General features: G+C 42.1%; 1 protein-coding gene across 4 annotated transcripts in view; it reads left to right on the top strand.

The window, feature by feature from the left end:
• SPECC1 (sperm antigen with calponin homology and coiled-coil domains 1) overlaps positions 1 to 18,685 on the top strand; it is a 73,475-nt gene that overhangs the window by 41,024 nt on the left and 13,766 nt on the right. For 2 of the 4 annotated variants that reach the window (XM_063173842.1, XM_063173843.1), the window contains 8 exons: positions 1,728 to 1,935; positions 2,560 to 2,633; positions 2,977 to 3,155; positions 10,564 to 10,709; positions 10,862 to 10,962; positions 11,745 to 11,826; positions 14,100 to 14,250; positions 15,155 to 15,257. In XM_063173842.1, coding sequence (XP_063029912.1) covers positions 1,728 to 1,935; positions 2,560 to 2,633; positions 2,977 to 3,155; positions 10,564 to 10,709; positions 10,862 to 10,962; positions 11,745 to 11,826; positions 14,100 to 14,250; positions 15,155 to 15,257 — 1,044 coding nt within the window. Of the gene's footprint in view, positions 1 to 1,727; positions 1,936 to 2,559; positions 2,634 to 2,976; positions 3,156 to 5,236; positions 5,299 to 6,597; positions 7,871 to 10,563; positions 10,710 to 10,861; positions 10,963 to 11,744; positions 11,827 to 14,099; positions 14,251 to 15,154; positions 15,258 to 18,685 lie in introns of those variants that run through there. The other 2 variants (XM_063173844.1, XM_063173845.1) reach the window with 2 other exon arrangements.

Consider the following 18,685-nt stretch of genomic DNA (forward strand, 5'->3'; position numbering starts at 1 on the left):
TAATTGTAAGTTTCCAGGATTTAAATTGTATGATTAACTCTTAGTAGAAGCTGGGATTCTATGATATTTTCTCAATTTCTGCTGCACTACCCATATTTTCTCAGAAATAACTATTGGCATATCTGTATTTATAAATTGATAACTATTTTGTCCTAATACCTTGTATAGAATTTACTCTTTCAGCAAATAGAATTGTGCCTGTCAGAATTGGAGCAAAGAGCAGATCAATAAAAAAGCACTTTGATATGGTGTGAACAAATAGTGGAAATCACTTGCTAATCAGATGAAGAGAAGGGCATAAATAGTTAGCTGTGAATATTAAATTCTGCATAATGAATCACAATTAATTAGCAGTGAAGTATAGGTGTCATTGGTCATGAGAACACAAGGACATGAATTAATGCTCAGGGAAGCTGATAGGGGCAGCAACAAGTCACAGCACAGTCAAGCTCCAGATGAGATAATTTTCATAAAACAAATATTTTTACAGAAAAAAAGAAATTCTCTGTTTTGAGATAGGTAAAGTAACATAAAAAAATATTTTTAGAACAATTTACCTCATTAGTGAGTTCACAGCTTTGCTCCAAACAAGGTTAAGCAAGTTAGTGTCCCTGTGTTCTGTGTGATCCTGGCTGCTCAGAGGAGCTGCAGCGTGAGCCATCATTCAGCAAGTGTTAATAAAGCACAAGCAGTGATTGTGTCCCAGTGCTGCAGGAGGAGTGAAAGTGTGCAGCCTTTCCTCTATGGGGAAGGGAGCATGAGGAGAATGATAAAATTGGCTGCAGAGGAAGAGAGCATTGCCAAAAAGCACCTCCATGGTTTGAGTGATTTAGAAAATCCAGATGTCCTTTCAGCTAAAGTGGGTGACCACAGCAAGTGGAGTTAGTAGAGGAAGCTTTTCTCCACTTTTCCCAAGTGCTTTCTGGAGCTGCAGGTCATGAAGAATAAATGAAAAACTGCTGAGTGCTCAGACTCTGCACCAAACTTTTTATTGCTTGGTTTGGAAACCACAGATTTCCCTCTTTTTACTCTTCCCTCGAATTAAGCTGTTTTGAATCACTGGCTATTTGTGACACCCAAGCAAGACCACAGGCTTCTGTAAGGCTGCCCTGCAGTGAGGCTGTGCCAGTGCTGCTCACTGAATTGGCAGCCTGCACCTTTTCCATAACTTGTTCCCAGTCAGAGAGCTCCCCCCAAACCTGGAAGCATTGATCAGTGGGCTGAGCCAGCAAACTGAAGTGCAGCAGATTCCCTCTTCAGTAATTCCAGATGTCCCATATTCAGAAATACACTTATCTGCAGTAGCTGGCTCTGCTGTGTGTGTTTTCACAGCCCATTGAAAATGCACATGGTAAAAGCAGCAAATTGTTAATGTGGATGAACTGATCATCAGCCTGGCCCTAAGGCAGTGAGATCACTTTCATAATGTTCTACAGAAATAGAAGTGGAGATTTCTGGGAATATAATTCCTCTCCCTTCATTAACTGCAGAGATTGGTTTGGAATTGTGGTCATCATATAGAAAATGTCATTTCCTTTGCAGCATCTTGTATTGTCTTTATTGCTAGGAAAGAAAACTGACATTCATCTCTCATCTCTGCTTCCTGAGACTTTCATTTTCATTAAAAACTGGGTGCACGCAATGCTTAAATCCACGTGTGAAGTCTCTAATGAGTGAGATCTCCTAAGAAATACGGACAAACTTTCAGCTTTTTGCTTCCCTCCCAGGCTGAGCATGAGTATGGTCAGCTGAAGGAGATGTGTGACCGACAGGCTGAGCAACTGAGCAGAACCAGCCAGAAGCTGCAGGAGAAGACATCAGAGAATGAAGCAGATATCAAAAACCTGAAGGAGACCATTTTTGAGTTGGAAGACCAGGTGGAACAGCATCGTGCTATAAAACTGCACAATAACCAGCTCATCAGTGACCTGGAAAGTAGGTGGATCTGGAAAAAAGGATTGAAGTGATGTGGGGGGCTCAGTTAGGGCTGCAACAGGGAGGAGGAGATCTGATCTTTGCAAATATTCCAGTTTTGGATATTCCCTTCTATTCACGCATAAAAGTACTGTTTTAACAGAGTGCTGTACATGGGACATTAGAGACAGTTTCCAAGCCTAATTCTTCAGTGAAGGAAGTATTACCCATTCCAGAATTGGAATTTCTGGATTTCTATTAAAGAGTTTTTAGGGCAGAGCACTGGGAAGAGCCGTAAAGTTGAGGTTGCTGAGGATGAGGAGCTGCCACCTGGTGGAAGCAGTGGCTGTTCCTCACATCAGTGATCCCCTGGGATCTGTGTGCTGAGCAAGTGAATCCACGTGGGATTGTTTAAATTTCAATCTGGTTTAATACCTGAAAATAATGACATATTTTAGAGATATTTGAGTACCAGATCTACTGTTGGTTCCATTCCTGATCATTGGCAGTGCCTTAATTCAGTTTAGTATATTTTAGTGGCATTACCAGAAGCAAAATCAAATCAGCTGCTCTGCCCTCCCATTCTCACTTTCACTGTTGCCCTTATGTGTTTAATGAACTTTTCACGTTTTTTATCATTCCTAGGTAAAGCAATGAAGCTGGAAGAACAAAAACAAGATACAGAGAGGCAGCTGAAAGCTCTCACTAAGCAGATGAAGGTAAGGTTTAAGCTCCAAGACAAAGCTAAGCTGAGCTTTTCTTGCAATACTGGCACTGTATTTTCTTAGAACAAGAGCAGAAATTCTTTCTGCACCCTTTAAGTTTTCATTCTCTTCACTGTGGACTTCTAGGCAATATTGGAGTGGAAAGATTAGCATGAGTTTCTTTGGCAATAATTTTAGTAGCATAAAGAGGCAAGTGTTCAGTTTGGCCCAGCACCACCTTAAAACTGGGGAGAAAATCCTGTTGCTTGTGATCACTGCAATAGAGATCAATAACTCAGTGCTCAGCTTGAGTGGGTGCATTTTCACAGCAGTTTGGGGTTCTCATTGCTCTTGGCAGGAGGACACAGAGGAGTGGAGGCGTTTCCAGGCTGACCTGCAGACTGCAGTGGTTGTGGCCAATGACATTAAGTGTGAAGCTCAGCAGGAGCTCCGTGTGGTGAAGAGGAAGCTGCAGGAGGAGGAGGAGAAGAGTGCCAGACTGCAGAAGGAGCTGGATGAAGTGAAGGGCAGCAACAGGTTGGTTGTTTACCATTTCCCAAGGCCAGGACTTGCTCTGTGTGCCTGCTAACACGCATGCAAACAGTGCTTTGTCAGTAACTATCTGCTGGCTTGGATGTGCATCTCGTCTGTTTGTAACTCTTCTGGCAGATTTTGTTGTCTCTTATTCTAAGATGTTTCTGTTCTTTTTCTTTTTGGCAGTCTAGTTCTGTCAACTAAGCCATGAAGGTTTTAATAAGCAAATATTAAGTAATAACAATTGCCAGTGTCTTCTGATAGCTTTGCTCTCAATATGGTCATGCCTTTATAAGTCTGTGCAGCTGTATTAAACCATCTGTAGAAGGATTGGCTGGGTACAGATATTCCAGAAGACAACTTCTTAACCTGAGGGAAGTGAATGAAGGAAGACAAAGTAACACAAGCAGTCATCTGTTCATCAGAAATATGTGTAAATTAATTTTACTCCTCTAGATTTTGCCTTTTAATCTCTCTCCTGGTAAATTCACAGCCATTGGCAGAATGGTCACAGGAACAGGGTGAATCCTGTCATTTCTTTCAGGTGAAGTAACAGTCCAGCTCTACATTGCACTTACTGCTCACTGTTTTCCATTCAAGATTTTCCACAGCAGCTGTACAGTAGATGGGACTAAAAACATGGGAGAGCTTTTTTGTGGAGGTGTAGGATCAGAATGCCTGGATTGAACAAACAGAAAAACTTCTTTTCAGAAAATAAAGGAATGTTTTTAGGCTCCAGTTTCATTAGCAGAGTCCCAAGTGGATGCAAAGAAAAGCTGTTACAGACCATGTACTCAGACAAAATGATTACCAGACAGTACTTAAGGTTCTGGGCTCTGTTTCCATTTCTAATTTGTTCTTAATGAAATTTCTCTTGTTGAAAGCAGAGTTCCTATATGAGGGTGGGGAATCATATTCTCATAGTTTCCCCTCTGTATTATTTTGGCTTTTATGATATATTTAATAGTACTTCACATGAATAGAAGATGACCTGCTAATTTGCAAACTGGAATATTTTTCTTCCATCTATAAGGAACATGATCAGCTCTTTGGTATAAGAAGCCTGAGCTACAAATACTCCTTTTTAAATTGGAACCCCAGAATGCATACAGCTGTAGTTCCAGGAAGAATTGTTCAGACATGTATTTAATGAAGTCAGTTTTGGCTTTTGTGTCTCCCTCTGTGTCACACACACATGGATGTGTCTGTCTCTGTGTCATGTTGACTCTGTGTAGCTTGATTTGAGTATTGCCTTGGTCATGGAGCCAGATGTGCTGTCTGCAGTGGGCATTATTGATTCTCTTTCAAAGACAGGTAACAAAACCAAATTTTGCATCTGTCAGGATAATTAATTTGACTTTCAGAGTGTCAAAATGTGTGTACTGAGTGGTATGGGGAACATAGTGAAGCCTATGGAAATCCCTGTTTAAACACACCAATGATCAGCAGCTAAACACTGCAACTTTAAAGCTCAAGCTCTACTGACCTATGAAACAAATTCCTGAGGCTGCCAAAGCTCCTGCTGAGAGCCAGTTCTACACTTCCAGATATTTTTCCATTCCTCAGGTCTCTGTCTCCCCCAGCCCCTTGGCTTCTTTCACCCAGGAAGTTCTGGGGGTATTCTCATCATCACTTTGTCAGCTTTCACAAAGCCACTGCTCAGAATCAGCAGTGGATTCTGGTGCCTGTGGAGATTTTGATGTGTGCTCAGCACTGGTGGAAGCAGTTTGTAGCATGATACTTTAACAGAGCCTATAAAGTATTCCTCATGTTTGCTAATGCTGAGCAGCTGCACGCTCAGCTGAATGTCTGACAGTCCCTAGTGAAAGTTTCTTGTCTGATTTTTAAGCTCTTATTGGAAAATATACCTTCCAAAGAGCTTGCTACTCAAAGGTTTTTGGCAAAATCTCAGCCATCTCTTGAGGGTCATTAGACTCCACCTCATAAATTCATCTTGAAGCCAATTTATCTCCTACGACATCCTGCCATTTTAATGTTTGCCTGTGGCTGCCTGGGTTCCTGCCTCCAAGTTTGATTTCGCCGTTACGTTCTTCTAATCAGACAAAAAGTCATTTTTGGTTTAGGAACAGCCCAAGAACTTGCAGAAAAAATCCTGATGAGGTCATCAGAGTTCAACTGAATGAAGGTAAGAGCCTCCCAAGGGCATCTTTAACACAGATTAAATGTCTAATTCTATGACTGAGAATGTTGGGGGGGAGGTTGGACAAGCATCAAGCAAATGGAATAAGGGGAAAAGGAGTTAACTTGTCCCAAGTTAGTACTGGTGAAACTACAAATTGATTAACCCATGCTTCAGGCATTCTTCTATGATATTTTACATCCTAATTAATGTTATTTCTCTGCAGTAAAATGCAGAAGCTTAAAATCCATTGTTGTGTAGCTGTCTCCTCACAGGTAGTGGAAATAGAAGTTAAATATTCTCCATCCTTGGAGGTTTTCAAGACCAGGCAGGATAAGATCCTGAGAAAAACTCTCAAGGTTTTGCTTTGACTCTTTGGCTTCAAATTGTCAAAATTATTTTGGCACTAAAGCATTTTATGCCTTGATATAAGAACATGGAGGGAAGGCAGTTGGGCCAGGAGTAGTACTTAGAGAAATTAAATCTGTAATTAAATGAGCGACTTTGTAGAATAATAAAAAAATTAACCAGATCTTCAAACGGAAGCCTAAACTGAAGATTGTGATGCATCCCACTAATTTGCTTCTGGTTTTCCTCCTAAAGTCTCCAGTGCCACAGCATGGCAGTGTCACATGCTTTTCTCCTGGAAATGAGCTTGTAGTGTGTGTATTAAACCCTGCTGTCAGTCTGTATGTGCTGATGTGCTGCTCATTTGTGCCCGTGTTTGCAGCTGTTCTGTCTCACAGAGCTTTGAGAGTTCACTCTGCTCTCACAGCAAGCAAAGGAGGATGGCAGAGCAGGGCTCTCAAAGCAGTGTTTGTGTGCTCCTCAGAGTTGTTTGGGGTGGGGGTTTGGGTTTGTTAAGGAGTTCCTGGTGGGTGTTTTTTACTTTGGATGAGGTTATTCCATCCCCTCGAGTGCAACTCTGGCTGAGCTAGAGCAGCTCAGCTGCCTGGCTGGGTCCCTGTACCCCTTTTGAATAAATATTCTGAAATGAGCAGAGGAAGGAAAGCCAGGAACCATCCCTGTCCTACCCTGATTCCCTGGCTGTAAATAATTAATTTCTTCCTGTCTGAGCAACACAGATTTATTCTGTGTTTTGTACTGTTGTTGCTCATCACGTCTCAAAGCCCAATTAGTGGAGTGTTAAGGTGCTCCTTTACCTGTCCCAGCCACCCCACTTGTGTTTCCCTGGCTCCCCCTAATTTAGAGATGATGGGATGATGTAAAATAGAGAGCTGTACCTCAGGGTGGGCATGGTGTGGCTTTCCATAACTTCCCCAACTGCTGTGTGTCTCTCCACAGGTGCCTGATCTCTGCCAGCTAACACAGCCCTGAAAGGAGGCACAGCCAGGCCTGTGAGACACTGCAGGACTTGCCTTCAACTCCCAGCTGGAAAAGGGAAGTTTCAATACAAGAAGGAACCTCTGGTTTTTTTTTATTACCCTGCAAAATTCAAGTGTATTGCAAAGTGTGAATGCTCAGGTCCACCTCTTCCCCATGGGCAAGAGCCTCTCTCTTTGTTTCAGAAGGCTTCTCTCTTCAGAAGACACTGGGAGGCAGAAGAAGTTCTGAATTACTCCAAAGCCAGCTAAGCCATAAGAAGTAATCACAGAGATCTGGGGATCTGAAATAACTGAAAGCTTTTTTTTGGAGGGATGGGGCTATTTTCCTCAAAACAGGCACTCAAACATACCATTTTAACCTAAAGCAAAAATTACACTGAGTGTGTATGTCTGATTTGTAAAATTTAATGGCATATACATAAATACTCCACATACTATTGTATTCTATGATCTATCTCTGTGTGTCTAAATACGTGTAAGAGAACAGATGGTTTATACAGACACACAGACGTGGGGATAGGTCACTGAAATCCAGCAGCAGACACGGATTTAGTCATTCTCAGCTGCTCTGCTCGTTTGATTTCCACCCCTGCATTGACGAGGCACTCGCCACTGGGTGGCACGGCCGACCCGGTGCTGCTGGGAGGGGACAACCACGAGCGTGTCCTGCTGTGACCTTCCCGGGGACAGTTCCCTGCGAACTCTGTCCTCCTGCAAGAACTGCAGATGGAGAGAGCAGAAGGAACAGAAATGAACATATCAAGCCCCTTGTAAACACCCTCCCAGAAAGGAGTTGTTCTCATGCCTTTAACTCAGGTGAAGTTTTTGATGATCAGGGAGAACTTGAAGTTCAGCTCTGCAGCCGGAGACACCTGGAGAGAGCCTTCCATGGATGCTGAGGAAAAACTCAGAGATCACCACCTCTACCAGGAGATTCTCACTCTTTGTTCCAGGACTGGAATTCTGTGTTTTGGCTGTGGGATTTCTGTCCTTTTCTTCTGGATGTGAAGACCTAGCAAGGGCTTGGTGTGGGAGCAGGCTGAGCTAGTGGAGAATTCCACAGGATGTCCTGGCTTTGGCATGGCCCCACCTTTGTGCCGTGCTACTGGAGTGTTTGCCTATATCAACACTTGTGTTGCCTTTCTCTGCTGTGTTGGCAGCTGTTGAATGTTGATTTTTATGTTTAAGAAATATACATTGAAGTGCCAAATAAATGTTTTAAGTGTTTGGAATTGTCTGCTGCCTGCCTTTGGCCTCTCTTCTATTCTGTGCAGCAGTAGCTCTGTGTCTCTTCTTGGTGTGCATTGGAGTTCAGGATGAGTCACAATGACAGGAACTGTGTCAAAGATGAGGTTGGGGAGTCATCATTTCTGAAAATATGGTCCTGTGGTCTTAGGCCTCCTGTAAGAGTCATCAGAGCAGATTAGAAATTTTATTACCATGAGAAGGCTGAGTTTGCCAAAAATCTGAAAGATTTGCACCTTGTTACCAGTCAGTTATCCACCTAGAAACCAAGGAGGCTCACTCTTGCTGTTAGAGAAAAGCTCTCTGCATCTATTTCTCTCACCAGTGAATGAATGAAACTCAGCAGTGGTTTTGTGAAAGGGACTGCATGTTTTAATTCCTTTGTGGCTCTAGTGCTCTGCTTCCTCCTGGAGCTGCTCCACTTCAGGCAGCTGCACGTGCAGCATTTATCTGTGTGAACCATTCATTCATTCCTGTTTCCAGGAAAGCATACTGCACTTGGTGACATTTTGTTCAGATCCCTCATTTTTGTAGCAGAACTTGTGTAGTCTCTTGGATGGCCTAGGATGTGCTAAGCTGAAGAAATTCTGTGCATGAGGAGGTGTCATTTTGGGTTTGAAGTTGTGGCTGATCATTAATCTTTCTAGTTTGTGCTCTCTACTGTCCTCCTGAATTAGCTACTGCAAGTTAAGCTCTTGCTGTTCTGCTTCTCTCTTAAGAAACCCATCTCTGTACACACATCTCCCTATCATACAGATTTTTCTTTTTAAGGTTAAGTCCTCACCAGTTTCATCTCTCCATTGCTTTTTGGCTGGCATGTGTTGTTTTAGTTGAAGCAAGTGGCTCTCAGGACTGTTGTTCTTACCTTTTATGCCAAGGTTTGCAGCAAGGCAGGCCTTGGTTTTCTCTTGTGATTGTGTTTAATCAAGGAGGTTGTTTCAGGCTGCCTATTACAAATATACAGATGGAAGATTACAGGAAACAGCCTAAAAAAAAAAAAGGAAACTGGTTGTAACTGCAGCACTTGAATCCTCATAATGACAGAATAATGGCTCCTAAATTCTCAATTGACTCTTCTGTGGCACAGGGACTGGTCTAGTTTGCATCCTTCTGCAGTCAAAGGCCATACTGAAAGTGAAATAGATTGCACTGGGTGGTTTGGGGTCTTGAGGCAGAAATTTGTCCTTCCTCCACACTTTGCAGGGCTCTTTTAGCTTTTGTGGTTTGTGTAGCTCAGGTGCAGATGCTGTCATGTGCTGATTTGTTGTTCATCCTTTATGAACCACAGAACAAGAAGTCAAGGCTGGATCTTAAGGCTAGCAAAACACTGGCTCCCTCAGAGCTCAGTGAATCTCATCCAATCTGCCTTTCCTCCTTATTGGATTAAAGGAGAATGGAACTGAAATGGCTTTTTCTCCAGCCATCTGCCTCTGCAGCCTCCCCTGGCACACAAGGAGCTTCAAGGAATTAAATAAATAGCAAAGTCTGCTAAAGACAGCACCTCCTTAAGCCCTGCCAGAAATAGAAACTTGAGTCACTCTTATTCTCTTATTCACTGACACCCTTTGGCCTTTTTCATTTTCTGATAGCTAAAGGGAAAGGCTCTGACTTCTATTTTTGGCTCACAGAAGTTGTTCAGCCCCACAGGCACTTTCTGGATGGAGTCCTTCAGGAACCTTATGAAATAATTTCTGGTTTTGTGTTCATGGAGCTCTTGGTGTGTATCAAACGCTGTAAGTACAGGGAGGAGTGGTGATAGCTCGGGACCTGCTGCTCAGCAGCTCATGTGCAGGTTCTGAGCAGGTAGGAGAGGCACAAATAATCTCTTTTTACATGACTAGACTTTATTTGCTTGCAGCTTTCCTAAACTAAAGCTAGATAATTGCACTCCAAGTCTACCTGAGAAATACAGGTAAGTCACTGAGCAATGTAATGTAAAACACTTGACTAGAAGCAACTTTCACTGTGGGATTATATTTGATGTTTAACACAGCTCTGGGCCTTCCTGTATGAACTCCTGCAAGTCCAGCCCCTGATCTTGACTTCAGAATTTCTTTTCAAAGGAGTAACATCTTTATCCTTGCTGTTAGAATATGAAACATTTTCTATTTGCTTTGTCTGTCTTCGTTCTAGCATTGGATTTTGGCCTTCCTGTGTCTGCTAGGATGAAGCATTTAAGAGTTTATTCCCTATATAAGTGCTTATGAATTGTGATTGAGGGTTCACTTATTTAGCAGATGTGTCTGTTGATAAGTTTTAAGTGTTGAGTTTTTACTCTGAAGTGTACTTGCCTTTTGGTTATTTCCTCACTATAAACTGAGAGCCACTGCAGCCCCTTGGCACCTGTGCTCTATTGAAAGCCCATCTTCAGGTAATTATTGGTAATTACTCAAAAGTCTCATCAAACTGCTTTGTTTTTCTTATGAAAATCCTCTTTCCTGTGTGAGGCTTGGGAAGGGGGATGAAATGGTAAACAACGCAGAAAAGTTTGTTAGACTCAGGGATTTCATGTTTGCCAGGCACTGCAGAAAAAGTACCTGAATATTCTAAGAGAGGTCCATGTTCTGGGCAATGCAGTAAAACCTGCTCATTGTTGGATTTACCTCACTATCAGTGAAGACCTTTAATCTGTGCTTGCACTCCCTGCTGGCCCTGACTTTGCCTGGTTTGTGCCTTGCAGGCTGGCAGCTGAAGAGGTGGATTCTGTGGAGCCAGACACAGCCAGCCGCTGGCAGGGGGTCTGCCTCAGCAGAGCATCTCCCACACCTCCAGAGTCTGCAGCCACTGTGAAGTCACTGATAAAGTCCTTTGACTTGGGATGCTCAGGTATTTGGACGTTGTACTTTGAGTAAAAAAAATTCTAGCAGTGAGCAGGATCTGCTTCTTGCTTCTGAATGGGTGTTTTCTGTCATTGGTGCATAAAGATGGAATGTCACCTGAGTTTGAAATCCAGATGTTTCCATGGTTTTTCCTTGCAGGTAGCAGTGGACAAAATATCCCAGTTCACAAGGTGCCCAGGAGCCCTCTCAGTGGAATTCCAGTGAGGACAGCCCCAGCAGCTGCAGTTTCCCCAATGCAGGTACAAGGAGCTCTTCTGTCCTTGGAGATTCAAAATGGGTGGACACAGTGCTGGCTCCAGCATCTGCTGACAGGGGGAAGGGGAAACTCATCTGTTTGTTTGCTGTGGAACATCAAATGCTGTGGTCCTAACAAAAAGGATCAAAGTGAGTTTGTCTGGACTTGAGCTTAGAGGTCTTGGTGGACGGATGTAAACTCTGGAAGTTCTGAGCTTTTATCACCATGGACCAGAAAAGAGGTTTCAATTATTGGGAGTAAGATAGAAGAAACATCACACTGAACTAGAGAGCTGGCACGTGAGCTGGGACACAAGGGATTGAAGTTTCCAAGATGTGTGCTCCCAGTTATCCACTGAGGTCTGGGAATTTGTATTAATGCCTGGTGATGGTGGGGTGTTCATTGAAAACTGCTGCTGGGGCTGCAGAGACAAGAATCCTCCTGACATATGACTCAGAGTGTTGAGAGCTGAATCAGGCTGAGAACAGACATCCTTACTTTTGGTTTGTGACTCTAAATTGTGTTTGGCAAGAGAAAAATCATATAAATAGAAGTGTGAAGTAGTTCAGGAGCCAGTGTATTACCAGATAAAATATTGTCGCTTTGTCCTTCTATTTTTCACAGTTCCTCACCCAACTCTAGGTGCAGCTGATACTGCTGAAAGGTTTCTGTATCCCTCTACATGCTTTGTGCTCTTGAGATAGCAGAAACAACTTCTTTTTGCTCACCTATGTAAGCATGATGGCCAGTACTTCTTCAGTTACCTTTTGCACCTTTGTTTGACAGAGACATTCTGTGTACACCAATGCCAAGCCAGCCAGCAAGGGCATTGCCAGACATGCAGACCTGTCAGACCTCCCTCTGGCAGGTAAGTTGTGATCAATGCACAGACACTGCCTCTTTCTGTTAACTAAACTTGTTATTAACTGTTGGCCTCAGCCTGAGCCATTTTTCCTCTTCTTACATGGTCAAAGGAAACCTGGAAAGTGCCTCCAATATCTTTGTTTTACAGAGCTTATTAATTTGGTTGTGCTTCTATTCCCATCTTGATCATAACTAAAAAATAGCTGATTTATTGTGGTTTGCCAACACAAACTCCCCTTCTTTGTTCTGAAGGATCCATGGCACCTCTCTAATCCACACTGTGGAACTGGAGAGGGCTGGATTTTGTTCAACATGTATGTCTCTGGAATTAGCCCAAAGCACTGTCTTCTGAGGGTTTATTTGTTTTTAAATTGAGCTCCATTTGAAATACATCAAACATTTCACATACTGATGTGACTGTTTTAGGAACAGTCATATTTGGGCTGGAAATAGTTTGTTTTGAGAGCTCTCAAGAGATGAGTTTGTTTTGATTTCACACTTTGCTTTTGTTCTCTTGTCATTTAATATTCTTTCCTACCAGTGTTTGTTTCTCATTTTCTCTAGGCCCTTTATTTTGATTATCTGGTCCTGAATGTAGTTGTTGCATTGTAATCAAAGTTAGTAACAACAGATTCTTGAATTTTTAAGATGAAATGTTATATTCCTGTAGCGAAACTGCAGGAAGGGACAAAAAAAAGCCCCAGTAATCAGTCACAAGTTCTTGATGGCTAGACTGGATTTTCTGCAATAGTTTGCTAATACAGAATAGAAATTAGAACGTGGCTAAGCAAGCAGAAGTGTCTGCTTCTGTCTGACAGGGTTTATTTACTTGTATCGCTTGGTTTCCAGGAAGTCTTGTGTGAGTGTGTAGATCCCAAACACAATGTAAGACCTTTTTAATCTCTACCAGTTTACTGTAGAGTGAAATAATCTATCAGCTATGTAATATGATGCCAGTCCTTAAAAATAAATATCCCACTCTGGGCAATGGATAATTTCTGTTATTACCCATAGACAGTTCTGTGAAAATCTGTTAAAATCAACAGATATTTTATAAGCCATTGTATGGTAAAAATTTATGGTTGCTTATCTAGCAAGTTCCTATATTTACAGCTTCTCTTTGTACCTGGATTTAATTTAGTTCCAATAATCCATAGCAAAGGCTTACTCACTGTAAAGTTGTAACAGCTCTGGTTCCAATCTAAATAATCCTAGAAGGCAGTTGATCCTATGCAAACAACACTGAATCAAAAATTATCCCCAAGGAAATTCAGAGTGAAGTAGTCTCCATAATAAAAATCTTCTGGCTGATTCCATCTGACCAGTGTCACAGCAGGGTTCTGTGATGTCCCTAATGTGACCCAAATGTTACATAGTTGGAGAGGGGCATGGATTACTTCACCCAGAGCTGGTTTTGGCTGTGATCTTTGAGAGTCAGAGATTTCCTGGCTCCATCTGGACTTCCAAGCACCCAGAAATAAGTTAAAGGGAGCTGAAGCTGAGATAAGGAATTCACACCTCAGTGATTGGCATTAATTGGTAATTATCATAGGGATGGAACTGAAAAGGAGGTAGAAAAGTTGAGTTCCACATCCAGTAATTTCTGATAACATGATGTGCAGTCCTGGCTTGTTACATCACTTTTTATTATTTATTATTATTTCATTATTTAATATATATTGATATGCAGTGATTTTCCTTTGACTATATAACAATATATATATAACAAATTCATTATATAAATTACATAATGTGTGTAAGAAAAATACAGATGTGTCTGCTGTGAATATATTGAGCCTTCTCCAAGTTATGTCAGAGTGGATGTCAGACATCATGAGGAGTGAGAAATTCCTTTCTCTGGCTGTGTTCAGGACACAAAAGGCTTTCTTACTACAAGTCTGCTAATGGCAGAAAAGAAATCCTTGTACTAGGGCTGCTCAGTCATCTGGTGAAGATATCTGTGCTCAGCTTTTGAACCTTGGAGACTGTAGATGTTGGTATTTCCCTTCATTCACCTGAGGCCCCTACCCCCCAGCAGGAGTATCAATCACAGGAAACCAGGCAGCCTGTACTGTTGAAATCATCAAAGCCATTCCTTGCTGTGGTCACCTCTAATCTGCTCAAGGTTTCCTAGCCCCATGTGTGTTTAATGAACAAATGAGTACATTTGTTTAGAATCAAAACAGCAGACTGCATATTGTGTGCTGGGGTGGCAGGACAGTGATTAATGAAATTCTTCAGGCTGTAAACTTGACAGCTTTTTGTGAATTCCCACAGACCTTCTGAAGGGGAGGAATGAAGAGCTGAAACCAGACCATTACCTCCGCAAAAGCCCCTCCCTGGAATCCCTGAGCAAACCCCCCATGGCCTTCAGCAGCAGGATGCTTTCCTCCACCCCCAGCTGCTTGAAACCCCAAAGCAAACTCAGGTATCAGCCCAATTTCCTGGGAAAAACAGGACAGCCCAACAGCATTACCTGGAACCAAGATAAATGTTTTAATCTGGATGTTTTAATCTGGAGGATCTCTTGTCTCCAGAGCAAACTCTGCTGGCTGGTCTTTGGGAATTACCAGGCTCTGTTAGATCCAGATATGAAAATTCAGATTGTAATGATCTTTAAAAAGGGAAATGAGGATAGCAGGCTTTCAGGAGCCACTGAGTTGTGCACAAGAATTCCATCATGTGTACATGTGGTCAGCCCTCTTTATCTTACTGTCATTTTCCATGTTGTGGTGAGCTAAAAGCCAGAGGCTCTGAGGGATGAAGGAAATTGGACACATAATTTTCTTCACTCTTGAGAAAAAGCATATATTTTCCTCTGATGTCCACCATTATTTCCACCAGTAGAAGCTGTAGAGTGGAGACAATGTGGGTGTTTTGATTGCTGGCCTTTAAATGTCCTCAGCTTTCACACTTTTCATTTTATTCAAGAACTTGTTTAGCAGCACCTCAGCTGGGTGTGAATTTACTGTTACAGATTCTTTAAGCATTTTTTTTTCCATTTTACATCTAAATCCTAGTTTTCAATATATAAAATAAAGAGATTACTTGAAAATTGCATAAGCAAAGCTGATGGCAATAGTAGCAGAAATGTTTGGTTAACACACACCACTGCCTATCCACAGGTTCTGTTTTTTCAGCTCTTCATGTGCAGTGACACCACCTTGTGTAAAGGAAAACACTTATTGCAAGCTCCAAAACCTAATTCAGTTTGGTTTATGTTCATGTTCTGTGCTGCCATTCTTTGTCATACAGATATTGAAGAGATGAAAAAATTAAAAATAAGAGATTTCAAGAGTATTTATTGTCTTCTCCCTTCTTCCCTGGTTTAGTGTGGAGAGGAAGGACCCCCTGGCAGCCCTGGCCCGGGAGTATGGGGGTTCCAAGAGGAATGCCTTGTTGAAATGGTGCCAAAAGAAGACTGAAGGTTACCAGGTAAGACAGTAGGTACCTTTTTACTTTAATCACTTTCCTAAAGTATGCAGTAAGCAGTCACTTCAAAGAAATGTGAATAATATTGTATGTTGATTTTTGCATGTTTACTTTTATGGGCTGTTTCCATCCTCCTCAGTCAGATTCTCCTGGCAGTGTTGCCCTTTTCACTGTTAGAAGTGTTCTCTGAGCATCAGCCTGTAGGTTTCTTTCTCTGATTTACACCCAAGTTGAACTAAATATACTGATTTTAGAAAAAAGGATGTGGCTTTGCAAATATAGAGGCCTGTGTCAGATCTCAGGGTAGATATTAAAGTCAGAAGAACCAAAGCACAATCACAATATTGATTTATGGTGAGAATTTTGCTTCTCTATCTTCACTGCTTTGTTTAGAGGAATTCTCTCTTGGACATTCTTCCTCAGCCTCTCATTCTCGTTGCACTCTCTGCTGTGCATTCACTAACTCATCCTGAACTTGCTTTTCCCAGCCCCTTGCACTCCCATGGTAAGGCTGATGTTGAGCTCCACAGGGAGTTTTTATCATTCTTGAGTACAAGAAATGGAGTGAAGAACGTCATCCTCCTTCCTGCCTCAGCCTCTGCAAGGGTGGGATGAGGTAATGAGCTCCTCAGAGCAGAGCCCTGGTGACTTCTTTTCCAGAGATAACAGCCCTGTCTGTGAGGCATCATCTGTGCAAGTTCCAGGGTGATCTGTCATGTCATTCCTCACATGGAGCCAGAACCAGGGGGAAGTTGGGATGCAAACTCCTCTCAGCCCTGTGACACAGCAGAATGAGAGCATTAAAAACTTGCTGCTTGGCTGCCCAGCTTCTCTTTTTGGTGGCAAAATGTGTGATAGCAATTCCTCATCTGAGCTGGGGGGAAGAGGGGATTCCTTTCTTTAAAATTTCTGTTTAAATTATGATTTCATTAAGCAGTATGGGCAGAATGGATTAGAATATTTGATATTCTCAGTAGCAGCTACTCCCCATGTCCCAGATTCCCTGAGGAAAGCTGGATGAGTGACCTAGGAAGGTATCTGGGGATGAGACCAAGGGACCAGCACACAGGATTCTACTTTTTAAATGCTTTAATTCATACAAAACTTATGTTATACATAGAAATTTTCATCCTGCTCCTGGCAAATGTAGACTCACTTAGTTTAATTTAGTTTAAGATCAAGTCCAGCCATAAACTCTCCTTGCATGGACTACAGTGGGAACATTCCCTGGCCTTGAACTTCAGCATGTTCCCCAGGAGGCAATCTCATAAAATAAACCAGGGACACTGAGGGGAGTTGGGGGAAGTGCAACACAAATTAGCAGTGGCCTGGAGGGTTTTGTTTGCTTTTTAAAAAAAGAAATTGCATGAGTTTACAGTAACTGAAGGGAAGCATGAAAGCATCTATGTTTCTGTAATTGGCTATGTCAATTCTAAGATCCTTATTTAAACAGTGATTTGATATCAGAAAGATATGCATACTGAGAAAAAATATTGAGAACATGAAACCAGAATCACTAGAGTGAAAATAAAGTGAGAGTTCAGTTTAAGGACTAGGAGAAAAGCATATGAAAATGAGATTGCATAAACTGTGACACGATAGATCATGTTATTTCAATTGTCATGTTTTGGTGCCCAGATGAATGCTATGTGGCATTTTGGCCATTGATTCTGAATAACTATGCAGGGGAGGTGCAAAAAATCTCAGTAGGAGCAAGAATTGTGGTGAAATCAGGCTTTGGACTCAGTGTCTTTGTGCAAAACTTTGGTGGAAAATCTCCACCTTAAAAACCAAATCTAGTGTATGGTTCCCTATAGGAACTGTGCAGTGGCACAGGCTCTGTGCTGCCAGATACACAGTTCTGTGTTCCTTCTGCCTCTCCAAGCTCCTTGACATCATGGTGTTTAATGTAGGGCCATGAGGTGACCAGGCTTGAGAAATGCTTTTGTGGCTCTGAAACTCATTTACCACAAATACTTTAAACCACAAAGCCTGCTGAGAGTAAGCTATTTGTGTTAAAATAGCTTTTTCTCTGTTGTCTTGTGGCTTTTTTCCATCTATTTAAAAAGATGATACATCCTAGCAGCATTGTGAAGCAGGAACTGGGTGCCTCTTTTCTAACAGGCTGGGTTCCTGTGAGCTGGAACTCCTGGAAGCTGCTGAGAGTCATTCTTGTTGCATTATCACCTCCCATAATCATGTCATTAGTGACTGTGGTGTCATTTAAGTGCCCTGATTCTCTTTGCTCTCTGTGGAGACCATTTGTCAAGGGGCCAAACCTCTCTAGATTAAACTCTCTTGCTATTCACAGATGTATTGTGAAAACACAGAATTTTAAGAGGCACTTAACCCATGATCATTAGAATTGAGGATTATTGTTTCTGCCACACATGCTCTCTCCAGAGAGGAGGAGGAACTGCCACCATGTTAATGAATATGGAACTACTTTAATGCTCTTTTCAACCACTACACACCCTTCCTGTGGCCCAGAGGAAAAGAGGATCTGAGAGTGGCTCTTCCCTCCAATACACTTTCATAGTTATTCTTTGTTCCAAGTGATGTTGGGTTTAACAGGACCTATTTTACACCCACCGCTTGTTGAAGATCCGCCATCTCTTACAGTAAAGCTCTATGGTTGTTTTAAACAGAAAAATGCTAAATAGGAGCAGACAGGGAATGTCCTGCAAGTGATAAAGGGAAATGGCAGCTGTACCTCTGGAAATGTTTGTATTTCATGTATTCTTGATCTGTGTTTTCAGTGGAATCACCTCCCTATGGCAGTGTCAGTGCATCAGCTGTGGATCAAGGCGGCTCTTCATGGAGCAGAGATACAAAAGCTTAGGGAGAAAAATAAAGCTGTTGCAGTATTTGCTGTTTGTCAAGTAATCATAGCAAGAGACTGCTCTGCTGGTGGTTTGGCAGTGGATGTAATATAAAGCTCTTTATCCTTTGTGTTCAATTTAAACTCAGACTAATACCAGCTTTTTGTTTACGAATTTGTGGCTTTCTTTTTCTCACAGGAATTTGCATTTCTTTTCTCGTTGTGCTAGGCAGTATTTCCTCCAAGTCCTCCTCGTTCTCAAGCCCTATGCCATGCTGTTAGCCCCCGCTTTTTCTGATGCTTTTTTTGCCTGTTTTGCTGACTGGATGAGATCCAGCATGGATTAAGTGTGACCCAAAGATGCACAAAGATGGACATGACATATTCCCTTTGGTGAGATGGTCATGGGATCATTCTCCTTTGGGAGAGGGACTCTGCTGGGACACAGTGCCAGGATGGCATTTTTGGACTGCAGATGTATCAACCAGGTGCATTCCTGGGGTCACAGTTTGTGGGGATCTGCTTTATAGGATATCCCAAAGCTCCTTCATGGCCAGTTGTACTTTTAACACATCCATGTTTGAAAGTTTCTTCTTTTTTATTTTGGAAA

This window comes from Melospiza melodia, chromosome 21 (genome assembly GCF_035770615.1).
Source record: "Melospiza melodia melodia isolate bMelMel2 chromosome 21, bMelMel2.pri, whole genome shotgun sequence".
Classification (NCBI taxonomy): Eukaryota; Metazoa; Chordata; class Aves; order Passeriformes; family Passerellidae; genus Melospiza; species Melospiza melodia.